The 26528-nt window shown below is 35.9% G+C and overlaps 1 protein-coding gene and 1 pseudogene across 1 annotated transcript; one reads left to right on the top strand and one right to left on the bottom strand.

Moving 5' to 3' along the window:
• Positions 1-3902: 3902 nt before the first annotated feature.
• On the bottom strand, positions 3903-5865 carry LOC143609790 (uncharacterized; annotated as a pseudogene).
• Positions 5866-15692: 9827 nt separating this feature from the next.
• On the top strand, positions 15693-17549 carry LOC143609795 (pectinesterase/pectinesterase inhibitor-like). The gene has a single exon (XM_077084448.1). The coding sequence runs from the start codon at positions 15693-15695 to the stop codon at positions 17547-17549; it is 1857 nt and encodes a 618-aa protein (XP_076940563.1).
• Positions 17550-26528: the final 8979 nt, after the last annotated feature.

Here is a 26528-nt window from a genome sequence, read left to right as displayed (position 1 = left end):
ACATTATATAATAACTACTTTGTATAACATCTATGGCATACACTTACCACTTAAGGTAAGTGTATTCACACTTCACATCGAGTATGCACAGCCCCGAAAACATAACAAGGAAATGGGGCTAGAAACTCACCTGAACTCGGTTACGTTCACTGTTGATGGTTACTCCTTCCGTGAGATATGTACGGCTAACTGTATAACAATTACATGTAACGATTAACTATCACTACCCATATCACATTTCTAGTCTAACAATAGCCCACAATGAACGGGGGTCCGGGGGCAGCGCCCCTGGCAGCGGGTTTCTAGGGGCGGCAGCCCCTAGCAGGGTCCAAGAGGCAGAGCCCCTGGCTGGGGTCGAGCTGCCAGGTCAGCTTGGAAAAAATTTTATTTCTATTAACTGTCTTATCACATTTTCAACTACGATTTTAAATTATTATTTAATTCGCCCACTTGTTTGTTATAACGAATTAAGCCTAATTCGTATCACAACACTGTCTAATTCGTTATCAAAACACCGCCTAGTTCGTTATCTTGACTTAGCGAACTTAGTGAGCTAATTCGTTATCTTGCCATGACGAATGGACGAGTAACGAATCAGCTAACATGGTCTGATTCGTTATCCTCGTTCGTCATTTCTCCTTAACGAATCACTTAGCGAGCTGCTTCTAGTTCGTCCTCCCACCTTAACGAACTGGCTACCCTTCCGTTAACGAATTACCGCTAATTCGTTAGAATTCCGTAATGAATTAGGGTTAGGGTTTTGTCAGACGTCAGACGTCACATCTGATGTGACACAACCTCCAGCGCCGCCTTTCCGGCGCCGCCGTTGCCAGAAAAACGTGAAGCTCGCCGGAAAAGCGAGATCTCACTTTTTCACCGTTTTTTCGTCCCGTTCGATCCATATCTGAGCTAGGGTGATCCCTAAGCTCATCTTAGGTTCGGTTTATACCCGATTACACCTGGATCTCATGACTTCAACGGTTTAACGGTGTCGGCTCGTTGTTTCGCAACTAGATCTAACGGTTTGGACCTCTACAATAACATACTATCATTACCTCGGGTCGGAAATCGGTTCTCCTTCTTCTTCTTCTTCTTCTTCTTCTTGGTTTCGGCTTAGAGAGAGAGAGAGAGAGTAGGATGAGAGAGAGAGCTAAGTGTGTGTTTTGGGTGGTGTAGGCTATGGTGTAGAGATGTATGAAAATTGAAAGGATTAGGGTTTTAAGGGGTATTTATACTCCCTTAAGCCCATGGACCTAAGGCTCATCTTTCCTTCTTGGTCCATAATTAATTCCATCTAATTAGTCTGCTTGAACCATCTTTATTATTTATTTACTTCTCTACTAATTCTAGTAAACTTTTCCATCATTAACGAATAATACATTGAATATTATTCTTAGAAATTTCGGGATGTTACATCAATAAACCGTCATTTTTAATAATAATAAAAAAAAACTCTTTGGAAGATAAACACAATCATCATAACTTCTACAAAATCAATCTCTTCCATCATCTTCAACAATGGCGACAATTGTTTCTTGGAAATTTTCATCCGAATCAAATAACTATCAGTTTATCCTTAGCGATCTTTCTACAATCCATAAGCCTTCTATCGAATCGGTTATGTCGTTTAACATTCTGTTTAAGTACCAAATAATAGGATTCGGAAATCGCAAACAAGTTATAACCGAGGAAGATAGAGCACTGTTGAATGTTATAAATGAAGATATTATACAACATGAACAACAACTACTTCCTTTGGTCAATGTTAGGGAGTGGTTTTTTTATCCTTTGCAAAATAATGTGGTTATTAAATATGTCAATGGGCAACGAAAGAGTGTTAATCCTAAGTCCATATTGCAATCCAATGATCTTTACCTTTTAAGAGATTTGGATTTCTTGAAGCTTTCGAACGGTTTTAAAGCAAAAGCGCATTTAGATATGGAGCATGAGGTGGCTGAGAAGGTTAAATGGCTGTTGGATTGTCAAAACTATGAATCCGATTTTGATGATCTTCAAAGCTATTTTGGTTCTGATTCTGAAGTTTAAGGTAAATCATATGAAATATGTTAGTTATATTTTTTATAAATATAAATATTGACTAAATTGTTGGCTTTGTTTTCTTCCTTTATGTTAGTAGTTTACTTCATATACACAGGCTTCTAAAAAAGTATGATACACATTTATAATTGTTTGTTTTTGTTTTGTAAGGTTGTTATGACACTTTGCTTTTTTTGGTAGATTGTGCTTGAAGGTGATTGTTGGTAAAATTTTAGTCACTATGTTTATATCTTCTTTTAGAATATATCTTTGATGTTTATATTTCGTTTTTGTTAGTATTAAGATTGTATTAACCGGATTAGAAATTTAATTTTTTGGTATTAGTGGTTTCATACTTTAAATATACTTTGATTGGTGATTAACAATTTGATTCATTTCTTTTGTTTATTGTTATAAAGTTATTTTGTGTTTTTTTATTTTTGATAGGTTTGTTTGTAAAAGGTTATGATTGGAAAACAATTTCTAATTGTTACATTTACTCATCTTCTTTTTACTTTAACATAAGTAGCTAAATATTTAACTATCACACATTCATTATGATATACATTAAATTTTTGGTTTAATATTTAATTGTGTTCCATGGTTTGCTTATATTTTTCAGATGGTTAAGGCGGATGCTTTTCTTTTAGGACGGAAATTTTCAACCTCATCCCGGTGAAGTCATTTTAACATCTAATGGTTTAATGTTTTTTGATAAGACAATGAAGCATTTGTATTTATCAGGTTATTATGTAGACAATGTTATTTCCTTTTTTTTTTTTTTTTTTTTTTTTTGGTTTGGATGTTTTTGGATGTTTATATATGGTTATATATTATGATATTGTATGGTAGTTTATATACATTTTGTTACATATCTAATGTCAACCCGTGTGTAACACGAGTACTAACCTAGTAATATTTATAATTCTCGTTGACAATGCATTTCCCATTGTGAAGTAACATACCAGTTGTTGGTACCGTATTAGTAATTAAACGAACAAACCGAACTTATATACCGGATTTCATTATCTACAATCGTCATCTATTGTATACCCACGCACCACAATGCGCGAGTTAAAAAAAATCTCACATTTCATTCCCCAATCTATCCTTTTTTTATTTAAATAATACTTATATATTTTACTTTTATTACATGTTTAACCCACATCTACCCACTATCATGGGGTCTTTGCGCGTACTTCCTATACATGCGACATCTTCATATTTGTCTATTAAGGGGTGTTTGGGATTCCTTATATGCACCTACTTATATCTTATATAAGGAGTTTTTTATAAGTTACTGTATCCTAACTAATGAAAAACTCATTTTTTTTCTTTAAAAGGTTTAATAAGTCATATTACCAAACACTGTTTTAACTTATAAAAATTAATAAGTTATAAGAAGCAAAAAATAAGGAAACCCAAACACCCCTAAGAGTGTAAACATATGGACGTGTCCTTTTGACGTTTTCCGTCCAATAGTCTGCGTATTTCTTGCTTCAAATAAAGTGTTCGACCAGACCCAAATTCAGATCCATATCTCTTCATATTTCAACTGAGTAAACTTATCGTTTTTATGAGGGCTACATCTGCATAATAAATATTCACCACACACACACACACACAATTTTTTGAATATATATATGTAACAGATTAAACATAAAATTCAAAATTTTAAGCCAAATTAAGCCGAATTTTAAGCCAAATTAAGCCGGCTTAGTTTGTAGTAGCGTTCATTTTGAAGGAGTTTCTCAATGAATTTCTTTTTCCTTTTCAAAAACTAACAAGAAAAAAAAACTCATCTTATCCATGGTTTAGGGGGCAAATACAAATAAAACATACAAGACTTATTTATATACAAACAAAATTACAAATCACAAGTGATCCAAAGCGGTTCATCAAATTGACCGGTCAACTTATCTCCAACACCATCCAACTCCATTTCACCACCGGGATGCCACGCTGGAGTCCCATTCTCATACCCATTCCACGTCAGACGACGAAGCCCACTCCCATCCAACCTTACCACATACAAATCCCCGTACGGCTGAAACTGATTAGGCAACGACTCCGGATCCGCCGTCACTCCGCCATTGTTCGCCGTGAACAACAACCACTCGCCGTCACCACTGAAACACAGATGGTTTATCTCTTCCCTATCCACCGCCTCAGATCCTTCACTGCCTGCCACGTGGACCCTACGTAAGTCACTCCCGTCGGGACGAATGACGTAAATGCTGAAGTGTTCGACGCTTTTCGGAATTATGACGGTTAGATGAAAACGCAATGAGCTTCCCGTCCGGCGACCAGCTAGGCATCGTGTCAATCCACTCTCCGTCAGTTACTCGACGGATTCCGTCTTCTTTAAATTCACCTTCTATAGCGTCCATAATGTATAAATTTTTGTGTCCAGACCGGCCGGATCGGAAAACTATATGTTTTCCGTCAGGAGAACATGACGGAAACGCGTTGTTACCGCTCTCCTCGCGAGTAAGTATCTTAATATTAACTTTAACGTCGTTTAAATCAAACGAAACCCTAGCGATTTGAACGGTAGCCTTTACGGATTCAAATATCGGTCCGATTGATGTGAATATGACATTATGTTCCGTTGGACTCCATGAGTTGTAGAATGATACTCGTCCTTTGATCAGACTCCACCTCTTTGAACCGTCTGATTTCACCACGTCCAGTCCAGCATTTGAGTCAAAATCAGGATTTAATGCAATCATATCTCCAGAAGGAGAAAACGAAGGAAATGAACCGTTAAGTCTTGAACATTCTAAGCTCCTTAATAGGAGATGAAACTGAGTCTAAGTGAGGAATAATATTAATTAACTCTCCGGATTCACTCGATTCGCCTCTGAACCGGTGATAACCTAAATAACCTGAGTTCGGTGAGACGAACGGATTGTAGTGATGGAAATTAGGATTTAAAACCTTAGTAACCGGATAAAACCTCTCTAATTCGATATCGAATATTTCGATATGGCGATAGCTTTCGCCTTTCCTACGCGTAGCGACCGCAATTTGCCTGCGGTCGTGGAACGCGGCAGGCGTGAAACAATGAACACCTGGAGGAGTCACGCGTAATGGAGCTGTTACCGGACTGTCAAAACCTGAAGGTAAATCGACACGGAAAATGCTCCACCAACCGTCGTCTGCTTGGCGGTGAAAGTAAATAGTGTTATCACCAGACCAGGTAGGCCAGCCGCCTAGTGAACACACAGTCCATCGGTTATTCGGATCGGATAAACGGAAAACAACGATATCCGTTTCCATATGGTGAAACTCACCGCCCCAAGGGCGAACGCCGTATGATGCGACTGTGATTAAGTCACCGGATTGAGAAACCGAGGGACTGTAATCAACGCATCCGTAAGGTGTTAATCGAGATACGGTATCAGAACAACCGTCTAGTTCGACGGTGTAAAGCTCCGACCAGCTTTTAAACGAAGCATCAGGAGCCTCGTGAGCGGATATGAAGTACAGACGGCCGTTGTTAATAATCGGACGGTCGTGAAATAGGCTCGCTGGAGCTGAGGGTAACGGGTCGGAGTCTAGGTAGATTTTTGGTGAACCGGTTCTTTCGGAGATGTAAACTATGCGGCGGTTGTTGTCGTCCGGTCCGACGAACTGGGCGTTGAAGTTGATGGAAACTCCGTCGGTGAGGCGGTGTTCAGTGGGAGGAGATGATGAGAAGTCGGTGGGAGTGGAGAAGACATCGAAGCCGTAGTAAGGGCGGCCGACGGTGGTGAAGACGATGGTGCCTTTAGGGTTATTCATGTTATGTGTTTTGTAATGTAATGGTGGATAGTGATTTGAGAAATATGTCGAGAGATGGCTTTAAGTAGACCAGTGGTTAGTGCAGTAGCAGGAGAATTATTTTCAATTGGGTCCCTCCTAGGAACACTCCAACACCCCTGAATACTTCAAACACTCCAATACGTTTCGTACAGGCTCATAAGGCGTCAGTATAGCAATATATGAGACGTATAGGGCTCAGTATAGCAATATATGAGACGTATAAGGCTTGGTATGGCAATATGCGAGACGCATAAGGTTTGTTAAGGGTCCATTGATTTTAATTTTACATCGTTTTCTTTTATTTTGTCTTTCTTTAAATAATACTCGTATTAATTAAGTCAATTAGTTGTTGAAGATTTGGATTTTTAACGGAAACCCAACTTTGATATTTACTTGTGTCATTTTTATGTATTGAGACAATAAAGAACTTGAGTCGGGTCTTGTGTAAGATTGTCAGTTTGAATCCTTAGTTCACCCGGGTTTTCGTCAAACCATGTGTTACGTTAGTGAAATATGCTCTTAAGGTATTGTTAAGTGACACCTGACGATATGGTTTCCCGTGGGATGCCCGAAGTCAGCGTAAACCTGATCAAGACAAGGTAATAAGTACGATGACGTTAACACATGAAAGCTGTCGTTCCAAAAAAGTAAAAGAAAAATTATATTCGTATATATACTTCATATTATAATGTTATATATACACAATCTTTTAGAACATAACACATAGAGTTGATAAACAAAAGATAAAATATATAGGTGAACATGATTTGATGAAAACCTTATTATTATTATATATAAAAAAAGAAAAGTTTCTTCATGTCATGTACATAATATATGATTTTATTTATGAGAAATTGTTATACATCAATAATGTTTTGCCTTTATGGTTATTTGTGGATATTGATCGTTTTATTTTTACACGCAATTGCTTCATATTATGTTACATCAATTTGCTTGATGTTTGCTTTGATATATCTACTAATGTAATAAAAGAAAAAGGCTTTTTAGATAGATGTTATCACCGCAACAACTTTTCCTTTTATTTTTAGGTACTATTATTTTGACACATGACACATCTCTTCTTAGGCCATATGTACTGAGCGACGATTATGGACGAATTCCGGCGAAGATGGGCGCAAACACCATCCCCGACACTTTGTGGGGGCGATAAGGAGGGGGGGGGGGGGGGGCAGATATTTCTCGCCTGCTTCACTTTTGATTTTATCATTATTATAATTGATTGTGTGTGGTGTGTGTGTGTATATATATAGGGAATGGATAATGCGAGAAGTGATATTATAGCGAGAAGTTGATATCAACAATTGATTATCTCCTAGTTGTTCAAAGCATTAATTCCCTCTAATTACTCATAAATTATTCTTCTTATTAAATCTTGTAGAAAGTTACAAATTTTAGAAAACATAAATTGACTTTTACATAAAAAATCCTCTAGAATAATTTTAATGAAATATAAAAGAGAAATTTTTTTTACATTTATGGTTTCATAAGATTTATTTAAATTTTCTTTTACGTGCCTGCATATGAAACTAAATGTATATGTAGGTGAATTGTAATTAATTGATCACATACACAAGTAACACAATAATCTACATATAACTCATGTTTATTTATACAAATTGTTAGTTATTTTTATTTTTATCAAAATGTAACTCGTATTACAAACACAACTTATTTTCATCTATACAAATTTTGTTTTTTTTTGTTTTCACCAACACATAACTAATAGTCACCTACACATAACTCGTATTCACCTACACAGATTGCTAATTCATTTTTTTTCACCTACATATAAATAATATTCACCTACACATAACACGCATTTCCTACACATAAAAGATAGATTATATAATAATAAAAACAAAAATAAAAAACATGATGTGTTCATAAGTTGCGAATATTTTACAAGTTTAGGTTAATACCATTAATTTTATGTGATATCAAGAACAAGTTTTGTTTGTGTAGGTTAATTTTCGGATCTGCATTGGTAAATACAAATGGGTAAGCTATAACATGAAGTAATTAAATTTGTATATATAGGTTAATATTGTGATTTGTGTAGGTTACCATGAATTAGTTATGTGCATGTATATTAATATTGTGATATGTGTAGATGATAATATGAACTAGTTTTTTTGATGTGTAGGTTAATATTATGATTTGTGTAGGTATTTGTTTTTATGATGGTTAATGAAATTTTTTTATAGTATGAGTGTGGTGGTTTTATTTTATGTATTTTTGAAGATTAAATCAAATTAAAAAATAAAAATAAATGTATATTCATTTGTAACTTGACATTAGTTAGTATTAATTACCAAAGAAAACTCATTAAACTTTTTACTAATATACTTCTACAATTAAATAATTCAAAATTAAATAGAAAAATTTTGATTTGTTAGAATCTCTTCTCGCACTTCTCACTATAAGAACACTTCTGAAATGAACCAAATCATACATATATATATATATATATATATATATATATATATATATATATATATATATATATATATATGGGTGGAATCAAGAGAGAACTAGAGAACTCTTATCAACACTATTGATTTCAATTAATCAAGTGGTTAAAAAACAAAGAAAGGGAAAAATAAAAAGAGGTGGGTTTTTAATGAATGAAGGGAAAAAATGGAACTAAAAAATTTGATGAGATTAAATTTTTCATTATAACCACTCGTCATTCGCACGCACTATAAAACTCATTCCCCCAATTAGCAGGCTAGGGTTCCAAAATCGTGCAAATTGGGTGCAATCGACCATAGATACGAAGAACACAAACAGGTAAACGATCGTCATAGCTCCCTTCACATGTTATCACCATCGATTTGGTGTATTAGAAGCATATCATGTCGTTTTCGTTCTGTTTGTACGTTTTTTGAAGAACAACATAGAGCCGATGTACACTACGCTCCACATAGATTATAGACGAAAGTTATGAGCGATACGCATATGTAGTCTCAATTGTTCATGTATTTTATATGACTAGTCAAATATTACACTTATGTAATATAGAGGTGACGTATTTTACTTGCATATTTTTAGTTATGTTGCATACATGTAGTATTGAAACTTAGTAATGTTAGTGTATTTGGAGATGTTTGTTTATACTGTAAATTTTTTAGTTATGGTGCATATATTTATTGTAGCCGAAAGGGATATTATTGTTTAGTTTGTCACATATATTTAGATATAATGCATATATGTAGTACATACATAATGTCCTCAAAGGTATACATAATGTGTATTGAATGTGTTTTTATGTTTTAGGCATACATGCTTAGACATATTGTATATACGCGTTAGATGAGGTTACATACATTTAGTTATACTACACACATATATATATATCGTATTTCAATTATGCGTAATTTTTTTTGGAACTATATATGCTTGAATTTATAATACTACATATATGCACTACTATCGTATTGCATATAAGTAATACTAATTTGTTATATATATACAATGATATTGTACTACTACTGTTAAGGAATGTAGCAACGATTAAAAAAATATGTGTTGGGAAAAGAAACTGAAGAAAGGTTAAGAAGGTCACGGAAATTGAAAAAAGCGATATTATTTGAAGTACGGATGCATTATGTGTATGTAGTAATGATGTATTACACTCATGCATTACTATTGTATTAATATTATATTGTGTGTAGATATTAATTGTTGACTTTAATTTCATACAGGCGTTGTGAGTATGAAGCAGAAAAGGTACAAAAGAAAGAATAGAAGAGTTTGAAAAATAAAGATAACATGTGTTGGGAGATGCAAGAAAAGCGCAAATGGAAGAATCAGAGATGGGATTATTTAATAAAGTGTCTTTATAGAGTTATGTTTATGGATTATTTAAAGTGAGCTTTATTTTGTTATTGTGTATTTTGGTGGGTTTAAAATTCATTTTGTTGCAATTTGATGTGTAATTTGGCTGCTTCTTGGTGTGTATTTTTACAGCTTTATATGTAGATGCTAGTGTGCATATTGGCCTTAAATTTCCTGTATTATAGTATGAATTTTGGCAGCTTTTAGATGTACATGTTAGTGTGTATTTTAGCTGCATTTTAGCATTTATTTTCCTGCAGTCTAATGTGCAATTTGAAAGCTTTTAAATGTATATTTTTGTTGTATTTTGGCAGCATTTTAACTGCACATTTGCATTCAATTTCCTGCAATATGATGTGTAGTTTTGGTAGCATTTTGGCATCAAATTTCCAATGTTTTTAGTGCGTATGTTGCAGAAACGTATCCCAACATATAACAACCATCACTTCAACTTATTGCATCAAAAACTGAATTGTAGTACATTAATACAAAATTAGTACATCAACATATTATAGATAGATGGTCAAACAAAAAAAGACCTTTACAATTTAGGTCAATTTGAACAAAGAATACAAGCCAAAGTACAACCAACAAACAACTAAAACTTCCTGTTTTTTATTTGGTGGTTCTTGCACATGCTCGCCACCGAACAGAGCCATTGCTATGTGACACATTGGGGCACCTCGCCACCCAACAAATCCACAAAATTAAACAATATCTCAATAAAAAAACCACCAACAATGTGAAATCAAAGTAGAATTTAACTAGTGAACCTGGCATATGATGTCACGCAAACCTTAAGCTAGAAAGCTTAGATGCAAGAGGAGATTGACAACTTCGAGTTATAGCAGATAAGGTGCAAGTTGCATTAACATGTACTTCCAGAAAACTTCTAAAAATATGAAGAAACCATTAGAGAAAGTATTAGACATGGTTGACATAGTGACATGGAATTTAATTTCCTGAAAATATGAAGAAAAAACTATAATGACAGATGGATTGAGTTTATCCACAACCATTTATAAAATATTGGTATTTGTCAACCATTGAATGACTTCTTCATAATTAGGATGCATATGCTCATCATCTCTAATAAGCCTCACAAAAACCTCTGTATAAAGAGGTTATTTAAGTACCTAACCATTTATTTACCAAGTAAGAGTGATCATGAAACTAAAAGTCCAGCTGCACATACCATTTAACTTAATCATATAGTCAAGAACTAAGCTTGATGCAAGCTAAATAAGAAATTTACTTACCTCTTTTATTGAAGTCATTCCTATCAAATCAACAAGATACTAGAGAACACATATGTTAATTTCATATATATATATATATATATATATATATATATATATATATAAATCATGTGTAACATTGTATTGCATATATGTAGTTTACAAAATAAGATGTTATCCTGTTCAAAACCATAAAATTTCAAGATATTTCCAGTAGAATTGCTAGAAATTGAAGCAATATTAACATAGGAGCTCGATTGGCTACTTTGATCAAATATTCAAATATATCATATGCAGTTTTATATTACATATATGTAGTACATATTATTATAATACATATATGCATTACATAATTAAGATGTTACATTATTAATCAATGCTAGCAGACTGCAATAGAATTCAATAAGGCTTACTAGAATTTGAATCAATATCAATAGATGAACTCGGTGAGGGCACGTCGACAAAACAAATTATTTCACCGAATAACACCTATTTCTCATATAGAATCGATTAAATATGGAATTAAAAAGTTATTTTGCTGGTAAAACTTTCAAACAAAACAACACCTAATCAATTTAACAATATAAACGACTGAAATACCTTCAATTACAATGATTAACGATTGAAATAAAAGCTAGAGATTCGATCTTCAACGATTGTATACACGTAACGATGCACATAGATTGATCTACAAAGGGTATCGCCGATTAGGGTTCGACATTAACATTTAGGGTTCATGTATGATCTTCAATAGCTGTTGCAGGGGAGATGGGGAAGTCAGGGCACAGAGGTTCTTGCGTGTCTGTTGAGATGTATTGGGAAACATTTTTACAAAAATAACCCTCTACTTTGGAGTTTTCTAGTTTTCTCCCTAATAATGAGTTCTCTCTTGATCATTCCCCTATATATATATATATAGAGAGAGAGAGAGAGAGAGTAAGGTTAAAATAAGAAGTAAAACTATCATAAGAAGTGTAAGAAGTGGTTTTTACCCTTAAAAAAATAAAACACACCCAACAAAAAACACACCGAACTAACAAAATAAAACACACTGAACAAAAAATACACTAACAATATCCACCATCAGATGATCAAATCCAACGCCCGATATTACTTCTCACACTTCTTACAAATAACTCACTTCTTATTCTAACCTCACCCTATATGTATGTATGTATGTATGTATGTATGTATATATCGGGCTACAATACAATTACACCCCAAAAACAAAAAAACCCACAATTTGCTGACTGGGCGTCACAAGACGCAAAACGCATCATTTTGTAGCTCTTCCACTACACATAGTCTTACGATATTTAATTTGATAGTTACTTTTTTAGAGAAGTTATGTAGGTTTCTTCCATGATTTTAGGCTCGTCAGTTTTTGTCTCCTCAAACCTAATCCACGACTGTTTAGATGGTTCAATCCACCCCACCCTCCTTTTCTCCTTCAAAATATGATGTAGTTACGGCGACCTAACTCTCTCTAACTCACTTTTGTTTCATTATTGAAGTAAAAATTTCGACATCAAAAGTCTGGTGTTGCTTATCATGTTTTGTGTCTTTGGAAGGAAATTTTAATTAGTCATTCTTTTGGCAGTTTTGCATCAATATTTGTTTTGTGGAAGCATAGTTTATGGAGGTATTGCTCGTATTCATGGTCTTGATGAAGTAATGGCGGGTGAATTAGTATAATTTCAAGAAGGTACAATATGTATTGCTCTTAATTTGGAATCAACTAATGTTGGTATTGTTTTAATGGGTGATGGTTTGCTGATACAAGGAGAGAGTTTTGTAAAAGCAACATGAAGAATTGCTCAGATATCAGTGAGTGAGGCCTATTTGGGTCGTGTTATCAACGCCCTGACTAAACCTATTGATTGTAGAGGTGAAATTTCATCTTCTGAATATAGGTTAATTGAATCACTAGCTCCGGGGATTATTTCTCAACGTTCTGTATATGAGCCTATTCAAACAGGGCTTATTGCTGTTGATTCAATGATTCCCATAGGACGTGGTCAGCGAGAATTAATTATTGGAGATAGACAGACCCGTAAAACAGCAGTAGCAACAGATACAATTCTAAATCAACAAGGCAAAAAGTAATATGCGTTTATGTAGCTATTGGTCAAAAAGCAACTTCTGTGGCTCAGGTAATTACTACTTTCCAGGAAAGGGGCACGATGGAATATACTATTGTGGTAGCCGAAACGACGGATTCCCCTGCGACATTACAATACCTCGCACCTTATACAAGAGCAGCTCTGGGTGAATATTTTATGTACCGTGAACGACACACTTTAATCATTTATGATGATTTCTCTAAACAAGCACACACTTATCGTCAAATGTCTCTTCTATTACGAAGATCCAGGAGATGTTTTTTTTATCTACATTCACGCCTTTTGGAGCTGCTAAATTAAGTTCTCTTTTAGGTGAAGGAAGTATGACCGCTTTACCAATAGTTGAAACCCAATCGGGAGACGTTTCGGCTTATATTCCTACTAATGTCATTTCAATTACCGATGGACAAATATTCTTATCTACCGGACTATTCAATGCTGGAATCCGATTCGCTATTAATGTGGGTATCTCTGTTTCCAGAGTAGGGTCTGCAGCTCAAATTAAAGCAATGAAAAAAGTAGTCGATAATTAAAAATGTCATTTAAAAACAAACAGGTAATGTAAATTTGGTTATTCGGATACTAGCACCCCTCACCGTTAATAAACTTTTCAGGTTGGTAATTCGGATACCTAAAGTATCTTATCCTTGTACCTTACAACTATCTTATCTTTTTGTGTTGTATTCATGATTTTTTTTTTCAAACTAATAATTATTATTTTCTAATTATTATACGCAGTGTGAACAGGAAACTGAGCCTAGAGGGTGTTTGAGATTCCTTATCAAAACAACTTATTAAGTTATTAACTTTTATAAGTTAAAAAGGTGTTTGGATAATATGACCGTTTTAAACTTTTAAAGAAAGGAAAAAGGAGTATTTGATAAGTTAAGAAGGAGTAACTTATCAAACATTACACTTACCATTTAGAATAAGAGTTTAAAATTGAGGTTCTAAGCAAAAGGGGTTCAAGCCAAACAGCTTATTTCTAAAAAAAAGTTAATTTGGTTTTGATTAAAACAGAAGATCGTGGTCAATATAAGGTTCTAAGAAAAATGATTTTGGGGTCAAAATGGGTCTTTTTGAACCAAAAAAACATTAGTTTGGTTCGGGTTGAAACAACTTTTAGCAATTAATGAAATTGTAAGTCTAACTAAATTATTTAATGAGAGTTTGCAATACTTATCTCTGATATATTGGCCTCATAAATTGTGTAGTTTTATTTCAAAGTTATTTTGTTTTTCTCTAAAGTTCAAAAACAAGTATTAACATTTTCCTGATTAAGTATGTTTTTGAGCAATTTTTGTATGATATTTATCATTCGTTATATGTTTTTTTACATTATAAATCGTTTATACAATCCATATATAATATGTAATTAATTATTATTAAAATTTCTAAATTTCGAATTTTTTTTTGTATCAAACCCGTGTAACACAAGGGTTTATAACCTAGTTACTTATATATTACATATAAGGGGTGTTTGAGATTGCTTATTTTTGCCAACTTAGAACTTATTAACTTTTTGAAAAGTAATAAGGTGTTTGGGATTGCTTATATTGTGAGAGGAAAAGTTCCATAAGTTACACTTTTGTAACTTATTAACTCAATGAAAAGTTATAAGAATGTAAAATAAGGAATTCCAAACACCCCCATAGTTCGATTATATTATAAACAACCTTTTTTTGTTTAAAATTATAACATTCTTACTCGTGTGTGTAGTGCACGAGTTACTAACCTAATAAACATATAAACACATAGTTTCCTATCAACTAACAAATAAGTTAAAAGTTTGAATTGGACCTACAATTCGGTTATTATGGATCAGTTAATTTTTTTAATAGACCGGTTAGGTTTTCTAGATTTTTAACAATGCAAAACTGAAACTGAATTGAATTTTTCTCTTTTTTAGAAAATGAAAACCAAACCTTCGGTTCCTAAGTGGGCTAGGATTTTTCGGTTCGCTTACGTTGAGTTTTCGGTTACGGGTCGGTTTTTTCTTTCTTGCACACCCCTACTAAGGGTTATATATGATAATTGACGATTAACTACCAGACAAGTATTGGATTCCGGTGTGAGCCATGACTTTACAATCGGTATGAGATTGAGATTACCCATACTTATTTCAAGCCCGTCCAATTCTCACCCCTACGTGGAAAGTATAACTATTGTGTTTTAAAAACGTCACGACAAATCATAAAAAAAGAGGTATAATATTGCCTTGGTCTCATTTGTGACTAAATCATAAATGTTATGAGAAATCATCAAGTATTCTGTGATATTTTGATATTTTATGTGATGTGCATAAAAATAGAAAATGAGTACAAGGTGGACCGTAAAATGCGAGGGGTCATGAAAATCTAAAGAATAGGATGATCAAACCTATATATAGTAAATACATATACTTATATACAGATTCAAACCTTTTTCCACTAGTTTTCCATTGTCATACCCATATATAAGTACATAATAGAGGATAGAGATGAGATAGGGAGAATTAATATAGCCTCAATCTCAATCTCCGTCTCTACGTGTTTGCTTGTTCTTGGAGAGCCAATAACCAAGAACAAGCAAACAATATTTCTTATTTTCCTCCGTTTATCGATCGATAAATAAATAAGAAGACTTCTACATGGGTAGTGAACTAGTGACGTCGGTGTTAACGTTAGGCTTGTCGATTGCTTTTATCCTTGTTGTTGTGGCATTTGTGGCTAAAGATGGAAGTTTGGACGATATTCATTTGATGAACACTAAGGCACTTAAATATACGTGCAAACCGACGGATTACAAAGACGTGTGTTATGATGGGTTAGCCGAGGTGGCTAAGAACACCTCGGCTACCAAAAAGGACTACATTTTCGCTTCATTTCATCACGCCATCACGGAACTCCAAAAGACAATTGGAAATTCTACCTCTATTAGGAAGGGCTTGAACGGTAAAACCGACAGCTATTCGAAGCACGCACGCGATGACCTTAAAAACTGCGAGAAGTTGTTGGGACACGCGACAGAGGACCTTCAACATGTTCTTAATGTTGCACTCCACACCAAAACCAAAACTCTAGCAAAACAGACTGATCAAATTGTTGTTTGGTTAACCGCTATCCGTGCATACCAAACGACATGTGTCGACGAGATCAAAGACCAGAAGCTGAAAGCAGAAATGGAAATGAATCTAGAGAAAGCCAAGAAACATACATACAATTCCGAAGCAATCATGTACAATTTGAAGAAGGTCCTTAAGGGCTTTGGTATGGAAATTTCTGACGATGACAAAGGCGTATCATCCAGCCATCGAAGGCTTCTCGAAGAGGCTCAAATAATCGAGCAACACGGGTTTCCTACATGGGTCCCGGTTGGTGACCGTAGGCTTCTTGGAGGTGATGAATCCGAAGATGAGGAGGGCGATGAACCCGAACCCAAACTCACGGGTCAAGAGTACTTTAAATCTCCCGAACCCGATCCTGTCGACAAATCAGCCGTACCGAATGTGGTTGTGGCTAAAGATGGAAGTGGTCAATTCATGACCATAACCGAAGCCCTTGCTGCCTATCCATTAAACCACAAAGGCAGGTACATTATGTACATCAAATCTGGTGAGTATGATGAGGGTCAAATCATAGTCAACAGGAAACAAAACAATGTTTACATGTATGGTGATGGTTGTGACAAAACCATTATTACCGGTTCGTTGAACCGCGCGATGACGCACATTGTGACCTCCAACACAGCGACGTTTGTAGCCGAAGGTGAACGGTTTATGGCCCGAAACATCGGGTTCAAGAACACAATAGGGTCACAAGGGCAGCAAGCTGTCGCGTTTCGGTCCCAAGCACCGCACACGGTGATGGTGGATTGTACCTTTGAGGGTTACCAATCCACGTTGTACTACCACACCCACGATCAGTTTTACAAAAACTGCGTCGTGTCTGGGACCGTCGACTTTATATTCGGATGCGGGCGTGCTTTCTTTCAAGATACGAAGATTTTTATCCGAAAACCGGATGAAGGACAAACCAACACAATGGCGGCGGATGGGAGAATGAAGTACGTGGAAGCGGCCGGTGTAGTGTTTCACAACTGTCAGATTATGGCCGCGCCAGAACTAAAGTCGGCGGGAGGTGCAAAAAGCTATCTCGGGCGTCCGTGGAAGCCAAAGGCGAAGGTGGTGGTGATGAAGTCGGAGATCGGGGACGTGATCCAACCCGAAGGATGGTTAACGCTAAATTCGTCTGCGTCCTTAAAAGGACGGTTAAAAGGGGGTTCGCCCGCGGGGAAGGATGATCATGTTCATGATCACGAAGACACGTGTATGTTTAGGGAGTATGCTAACAAGGGACCCGGTTCAAACACGGATAAGAGGGTTTCATGGGACGGTTTTGAGGTTATCGAGGACGAGGAAGACGCGGAATATTATAGTGCGGAGAAGTTTATAGATGCGGGATCTTGGTTGCCTAATGCGGGTGTGGATGTTAATCTTAAGGTTTAAGTGTTTATTCAATGTTATTCTTATTTCGATTGATTATATGATTATCTCGCAAATCATTAATTCTCAAAATGAGTGTGTAAAATATTTGTAAAGTATTAACTGAAATACACTGAAGATATACTTGTAAAATTAGATGGTTACAGAGTTATATAACTTATTTTTTTGTCACAATGTAATTAACACAAACATTATACGAGTAACTGGCCACTTTCTTTCATGTCTAATATTTGCATGCTCGTGCCATCTTGACATCTCCGTGCAAACGCTGTGATTTCGTTTGCTGTCATGATCATAAGACTTTAGTATTGAAGGGTGGGGTGGGGTGGGGGGGGGGGGGGGAATGATATATAGTGAAATCCCATCATTTTGACTTCCACAACCGGATACCTTGACCAAAATGTCAACATAGGAATTCTGAACGGAAATTGATTTCACTTGCAGTTCAAAAATTTCCTTCCATTTAGCTGTTGTTTACCTAACAAAAGATTGTACTAGTTCCTTGCATTTTTAAGGGATTTCAAAAGGTTGTTATGCGGAAACTATGATCTTGATTGCTAGTCCGGATATCCGACTTCTTAGTATTGTTTACACCTGCAAGTGTGTCACATTCTTGATCTTGAATATTAAAATTAGTAAGACATGACAACATTAAAATTAGTACCACTAACATATCATTCGGCATATGATTAATATATATTAAGTCTCAAGCTTGAAAATATTAAGAAGTCCCAAACTTTGTAGAGCCGGCTTATGCTACGCAGACTTGGGGGCTCTCAAACATCAAACCTTAACTTTTATCCCCTTTACTTTAACCATTTGATTCGTTCCCGAACTTTCGCGCATGTTTCTAATCATCGACACTACAAGCAAAGAAGTTATACCCACAATTCAAACCGTAGTCTCAACTGCATGACTAGTCCAAACTATTTAAACTTCAACATTTTTCATACCAAACGGGTCAAGACAATAATTAACTTTACAAATCCGGTCAAACTTAACATATACAAATATCATAACATTCAAATAATACACCTTGTGAAACTTAAAAAGATTGTATATCCATCCTCTTTACCTGTTGGCATTTGGTTAGTCACGTATACACTTTTGACCTGTAACGACATTTAATATATTGCTGAAAATCACAATTTTATTGCAAAGTATTCACAAAACCACATCAAACCGACTTCAGAAAATTCTACAAAGATTAAATAAAATATTTTATGATATTACCCAACTTCATACCAAAAATTAATAATGTCAAAATAAAACTGTTAATGCACTGATCAAACAACATCGCAAAGGACTAATCATGTTGATCATAATCACTATTTCATAAAACAAATAAACAACAAAACCACATCAAACGATTTCAGAAAAATCTATAAAAGTTATATAAAATCACTTATGATTTAGCCAACTTCTTCGCAAAAATCATACGCAACTAAAATGGTCAAGCCCCAAAATGACATCCGTAAACAGGCTAACCTGGTTGGAACAACAACTATAAATTAGTTTTACAAGATTGTTTTGACTTTGACATCTTAACTAAATCCATTTGACGCGAAACCTTTTGGAGGACCTGCACAAATGTGTCAGGTATGTTGGCACTAAGTTTAATATAAAACTGATGCTGTTTAATACCTGAAATAAATTTCGTCCCATAAATGTGCACAGTGGCTTGAAGACTAACCGTTGGTACTCCATGGTCACCATGAGCGAATTGACCTCGCCATGCGGTTGGATAGTTGGCCCACTCCCAATGCATGCAATCTATACTCCTGATCATGTCGGGAAAAGAATGTTTGTTTTCTTGTGCATCGTATATGTGAGTTAGGTCGTTTAAAGTTGGAATCCTCAGATAACGACCAGCGTATAATTGTATTATTTCTATACAAAGAAATTATTAAAAATTATTTATATTAAAAACAATAATTAATATAAACAATTTAATTTTACCGATGCAAAAATTTTCCAACGAGTCTCGCGTCGTTTTCTCATCCATTTTTAAATACCCGTCGTTGATGTCGGTCGTGTTGTCGTATGCGAAGATGCGTAGAGCCGAAGTACACTTTTGGATGGCGGTGAATCCTAAATATCCTCTTGCGTCGGGTTTTTGTTGAAAATACGTTTACTCCCGCTCCAAATCTCCCACGATGTGCAAAAAAAACGTCTAGACATCCTAAAACGATGTTGAAACGTAACATCGTTAAATGTAGGTCTGTTGTTGAAGTAGTCCTTCATCAAACGATCGTTCGCTTCAATATGATCCCGAAGGATATACGATCGCCTACATTGCAACGAAGAGCTAGTAGAGCCAAACACTATCTTATTGGTAATGGCCCGCATTGCGCTCATGACCTCTTCTCCCTCCTCCAACGCCCGTTGTTGCATTTGACGAATTTTCTGACTCTCCTCAATTACTGGATCCCAAATGTCGGAAGAGTTCGGGGAATATGGGGAATCCATTTTGATAGTATGAAATGGTAAAAATGGTTGAATTAGTTTGGAATTTATATTTGAGTTTGTATATGATATGGTGAAAATGTTTCAATTGCCTTAGGGAGTGACATGAAAAAATAAGGCTATAGTTGAGAGCGGTGTTAGCTGAGTGTATTCTCGCCTGTGTATTAAAATACAATAACTGTAAGGCCCCGTTGCCGGTAGCCCTACTTTGGTGTTGGATTTACTCATAAACGCAGTTCTAAAATCAGAGTTAATTAAAAACTTTACGCGGAATATAAAACTTTCATAAAACATTACATATCAAATCATAAACATGTCTTAAAACATTCTTCTTGTCTTTCGAAATTAAAACATAACTTATAAAACATAAAAGGGTCTTCAGATGCCAGGCTTTTATTCTTCTGCCATGTGTTCCACTCACGCCAGTTGTCGCATCCTACTCACCTGCGTGCATACTAAAAGTTAGCTACGCTGAGTGAGTCCTAGTTAATCATACATCATACAATACATTCACTTACCTTCAACCATGCATCCGAAGATACATAATAATTACTTTACTAATTTACTTTTATTTCATACTTTCATACATACGTACATACTTTATTAAGTTCATACTTTATATTTACTGTTCATTCTATCTCAGATATTATTAGGGCCTGATCCCTTCCTTTTCTATCTCAGATATTATTAGGGTCTGATCCCTCTTTCCTTTTTCTATCTCAGATATTATTAGGGTCTGATCCCTTTCTTGTCTATCTCAGATATTATTAGGGTCTGATCCCTTTTTACTTCTCTATCTCAGATATTATAAGGGTCTGATCCCGTCTTCTCTATCTCAGATATTATTAGGGTCTGATCCCTCTTTCTTCATCTTCGTTCATACTATCTTTACATACTCATACATATACTTTCTTTATTCATTAGTACATACTCCTATATCGTACATATATCTATATCATACACATTCACCTTTCATGTACATACCTCCCTTGTCAACACGTGCAATATCCGAAGATCGTTCACGTATTGACAAGCTTTCATTCACAATCATAACATAATATGTATCACATAAATCATACATGGCATACACTTACTATTTAAGGTAAGTGTATTAACTGTCACATCGAGTATGCACAAAGCCCCGAAAACATAACAAGGAAATGGGGTTAGAAACTCACCTGAATGCGGTTACGTTCACCGTTAATCGTAATCCCTTTCTTGAGCTCTGCACGACTAACTGTATAACAATTACACGTATCAATCAACTATCTCTACCCATATCGTCATCCTAGTTCAATTATTACCCACAACGAACGAGGGTCCGGGGGCAGCGCCCCTGGCAGTAGAGATGGCCAAAAAAACCGGTTGGGGAACCGGTTTACCGGTTTAAACCGGAAACCGGTTTTTACGAAAACCGGTTTTTTAAAAACCGGTTTGACCGGTTTAGAAACCGCCGGTTCGTCTTTCGGTTACAAGTTCTAGATCCAAAACCGGTTAACGAACCGGTTAATGGAAAAACCGGTTTTTTTTATTAACCGGTTATGGAAAAACCGGTTAACCGGTTTATAAAAAAACCGGTTTTTTTTATTAACCGGTTATGAAAAAACCGGTTAACCGGTTTATAAAAAAACCGGTTTATAACGGCTATATGACCGTTTTTTTTTGTTTTTGGACCGTTTTTTTTTTTTACCATTTTACCCCCACAAACATCTATATATAGTTTAGGTTGGGTATTGGTTAGATCACACTCGATTATACAACTCCAAACGCTCTAAACGTTTATTTCATACGCGATTATTTTGTTATCTCACGCTCAATTATACCACATTACCACTCCATACGCTCTTATTTCGTAGTCGTTTATTTCATACTCGAGTATACCACTCTTATTTCGTAGTCGATTATCATGGCTTCCCAAAGTGCTGCTTCATCCGTCAACATGGGTGCCTCGAACACGGGAGAAACGGTCGTTCGGGTCATCCCCACGAAACGAAACCATGATGTTTGGCAACATTTCGACCTATGCGAAATGTCTAACGGTAGCCAAAAAGCTCGATGCAAACATTGTTTGAAGTTTTATGGCAAAGATGCAAACTCCACTTTAAAAGCGCATGTACAAAGGCCCTTTTGCAAGGCCTTGAAGGACGAATCGGGAAGTAGTTCGCAGCCGGAGATGACGAATCAAGGAGCGGTGTTTACGTACGACATTGAAGCGGTACGTCAACAGTTTTCAAACTTTGTGATTCAACAAACACTTCCTTTCAACCATTTCGACAACCCTCAATTCACGGAGATGATGCAAAACTATGTTCAACCACGCTACCAACACGTAAGTCGTTCGACCCTTATAAGAGATTGTCTTAAAGCATGGAAAAACGCTAAATCCGAACTAATTTCATACTTTTCAAACTTACAAACTGGTGTAAACTTAACAACGGATGTGTGGTTGGTACCTCATGGTTCGCCCGACTCATACATTTGTGTGACGGCTCATTGGGTTGACCCCGAGTCGTGGCAAATGATGAAACGAACCGTTGCGTTTCAATTGTTTGATTACCCGCACACGGGTAGAAATATTTTTCAAATCTTGGATAAAGTCATTCGACAATACAAGATTGAACATAAAATCTTTTCAATTTCGTTTGATAACGCGTCCAACAATACGGCCGCGGTTGGCCATTTAAAATTAAAGTATAAACCTATTTGTGATGGAGCGTTTTTTCATAGCCGATGCATTGCACATATTATCAACTTGGCCGTGCAAGATGGGTTAAACGTGATCGAAACGCAAAGAAACAATTTTAAAAGAATGTTACGAGATGTTTTTAGCAACAATAAAACATTTTCAAGATACAAAAAATTTTGTGTAGAAGCTAATTGTCAATGGTTGGGGCCAAATTGGGATTGTCCAACAAGATGGAACTCGACTTGTAATATGTTTGAGAAAGCCATCCAACAAAAAGAATCATTAATTGCGTTTCATCAAATTTTGTCAAGTAGGGGTAAATGTGCACCGTACGATCCTAGAAACTGGTTATTGATTGAGATCGTTACGGAGGTCCTTCAAATTTTTAAATCTTGCACAACTAGTTTATCCGGGGTTTACTATCCAACAAGCCCCATTGCTTTACCAAAAATTGCTGTCATGTGCACAAAGTTGAGTGAACTTCATTGTAGGGGTGCACCTTATTTTGATATGGGTGTAAAAATGAAAGAAAAATTTAGAAAATATTTTCAAGAACTACCCGCTGTTTTGACATGTGCTGCTGCGTTAAACCCTTGCATCAATGTTGGTGGTGTTGAAGCTTTAATAGAAAAAATTTGTGATGAGCTAGGGTTAAACGACGATCAAAACCCCTATTATAGCCAAACTTTAAAGAATGCTTTCAACACCACCTTGTCAAACATGTATGATGTCTACCTTACAAAATACGGGTCGTCTTCCCAAATTCATGACTCGTTAAGAGCTGTTGCCCAATCCCAATCCCAAACCGACCTTGAAATGGGGATGTACTACATGATTTGGGAAGACGCCGGTAAACGTCAAAAGGTAAACACCCCAAGCAGTGAACTTGGAAGGTATGGTGGTACCAACTTTGTGAAACACATGACTCCGGATGAATTTAGAAGTCTTGATTTGCTGGCTTGGTGGAGAGGTAGGAGGATGAGTTTCCGATCCTCGCCGCCATGGCCAAAGATTTACTAACGGTCCAAGCTTCCACGGTAGCTTCGGAGTCTGCTTTTTCTGTTTCTGGCAGGGTTATATCGATTAGGAGGACTCGACTCACTGCACCAGCTATAGAGATGTCGATTTGCTACAAGGATTACTTGGACTCTTTAGATAGGGCACAACATCAACGCTCACTCGAGGGGGAAATGGAGTATGAAGCGGGCTTGTATGAAGACGAGGTCAATGAAGGACACACTCAACCAATGACCGATGAAGAAGCCGCGTATGACGATTACCTAAGAAATAGCTCGGGATCGGGTAGCGAAGAAAATTAGTTAAAGAAACAGCAAACATGGAGGCAAATCATGAGTAAGAAACAGCAAGTTGTTCATGTAATCGTGTCTAAGCATTCTTTTTCCTAATATGTGCTCTTATTTACTTGTTGATTTGGATTTTTCTAATTTAGTTAAAGAAACAGCAAACATGGAGGCAAATCATGAACAAACTGCGATTGGGAACAACAGGAGCATCTGCTAGTTCACGATTTAATGTTTGTATTTTTGAGTTAAATCATGAACAACAGTTCTTGGCAGAGATTTCTTCAGTGTTAATGATTTAATGTTTGTATTTTTGAGTTACGAATATGCGATAACGATTTAATGTTTGTATTTTTAATGTAAAAACTATAAATGAAAGTTATGTGTTTTTAATCTTTGGTTTGTTGAAAACACATTCACCAACACACACTCATACTCATCTTCCAAGCAAAGAACCCTAACAACGAAAGCAAAGAATGGCTTCGGTCAGTCCGTTTTGCCTTGTAGTTACCGTTTTGCCTTGTAGTTACCGGTTTGTTTATACTGTGAAAAAATAATGATCTTCATTAAGTACAAAATATAAAAAACAAATATTCGTATTTGAAACCGCGAAATTTAAAAAAAAAAAAAAAAAAAACCGGTTAATAAAAAAAACCGGTTAATAAAAAAACCGGTTTATTAACCGGTTCTAACCGGTTTCTAAACCGGTCCTAACCGGTTAGACCGGTTAGGGTTTTGACAGCAAAAAACCGGTTATTAACCGGTCCGGTAAAAAAAACCGGTCCGGTTAATAACCGAACCGGTTTTTTTAAAAAAACCGGTTTGTGCACCTCTACCTGGCAGCGGGGTTCTAGGGGCGGCAGCCCCTAGCGGGGTCCAAGGGGCAGAGCCCCTGGCTGGGGTCGAGCTGTCTTAACACATTTTTCACTAGGATTTTAATTCATTTCCTAATTCGTTAGCTCATTCCTCATAACGAATTAAGTCTGATTCGCTATCCGATTCGTTACCGAACTTAACTTACGCGAACTTAATTGTAAGCGAACTTGTATACAAGCGAAGTTATATACAAGCGAACTTAGCATTAAGCGAAGTTAACTACAAGCGAACATATTCAAAAGCGAACTTAACATGCTGCGAACTTAACCAGGCGAACTTAGCATGCTGCGAACTTAACCAGCCGAACTTAGCATGCTGCGAACTTAACCCGGCGAAGTTTAACAGTAGCGAACTTAGCTACGGCGAAGTTGCCCAGCAACAGCAGCTACAGGTTTTGTCTTAACCCACTAATCGCTTATGTTTCAACGTATAAACCTCGGATATGATCTTAACCATTCCCGTAAACGTTTCCATGGCCAATTTCGGATAAGACTCGGCCCGGAAAGCATAAAGTTTGGACCTTTAGCTTAAAAATGTATCCGAATCGGCCCGGAAAGCATAAAGTTTGGACCTTTAGCTTAAAAATGTTCAATACTAGGTTTAAGGGTTCATTTAATCGGGCCGCATAGATTTATGAGTTCATTAGCTTCGTTTTAGCATCAAGTTTACAACTTTGCATTTCGTTTACCCCCGATCTACTCTCGTTCTAAGTTTCAAGGCTAAACGTTTATAAAAACGTAAACTTTAGGATCAAAACATACATTTTTCGGGTTTGTTGGCTTAGCTATGAGCTTTAGATCTTGTATTTATCTTGTGTAACGAGGAGTCAACGTTTGTTTGGCTCGGATCTTACTCTCCTATCTCGGCCGTATTTAGGGTGGTGTGTGGTGTGTGTGTTTTGAGTGTGTAGAGAATAAGATGGAATAAAATGAGGATTTAGGGTTTTAGGGTGGTTTAGGAGGATATTTATATCCCCTAAAGCCCATGGACCTAAGGCTCATTCCTTTAATCCATCTTAATTAGTCCAAGTCCATGATCTTTATTAATACCAATGAATTATTTAGACCCAATAACTAAACACTGCTTTCTTTTATTAAATACGAAAATTCTAAGATGTTACAATAACTTTTAGTTTTAATAAATTATTCATGCTTTAATAGCATTTTTCATAGTAGGACAACTACACAAAAAATAAAAAAGTTTATGCAAAATTCTACAAAAGATTATGACATGGCCATACATGCATAACTTGATGTGTTGCCTACGTAGTGATACCGTGATACACATGGGCCAATGGCAGTATATGTTGTATGTCACAGATCCCGGATGTCATTATATATTTCGTATGCCTAGCAAACCTTAAGAAGCTTTCCTTTTACAGAAAAAAATGGTGTACTAAAATGTTCGTCTTGTAGGGAACACGTGAATATGGTTTGACGGAATATGGACAGGTAATCTGCAATTAAAACAATTATTGAAGATATGATATATTATATTTCACTAATATTATATAGGAGAGTATCAACATATATTGAAACTACAAACGACTTGTTATTAATGTAAACAAAAAGGTCATTCCATAAGTGTGTGTAACAGTATAAGCTTGCGTGAGCGGAGAGATTGGATAGAATGTAAGAGGTAAGGCCTCCTTTT

Source organism: Bidens hawaiensis, unplaced genomic scaffold (assembly GCF_021521415.1).
Source record: "Bidens hawaiensis isolate Kalapana, Puna unplaced genomic scaffold, B.hawaiensis_p1.1 tig00015691_1, whole genome shotgun sequence".
Taxonomy (NCBI): Eukaryota; Viridiplantae; Streptophyta; class Magnoliopsida; order Asterales; family Asteraceae; genus Bidens; species Bidens hawaiensis.
This window is presented reverse-complemented; position numbering and strand designations above follow the sequence as displayed.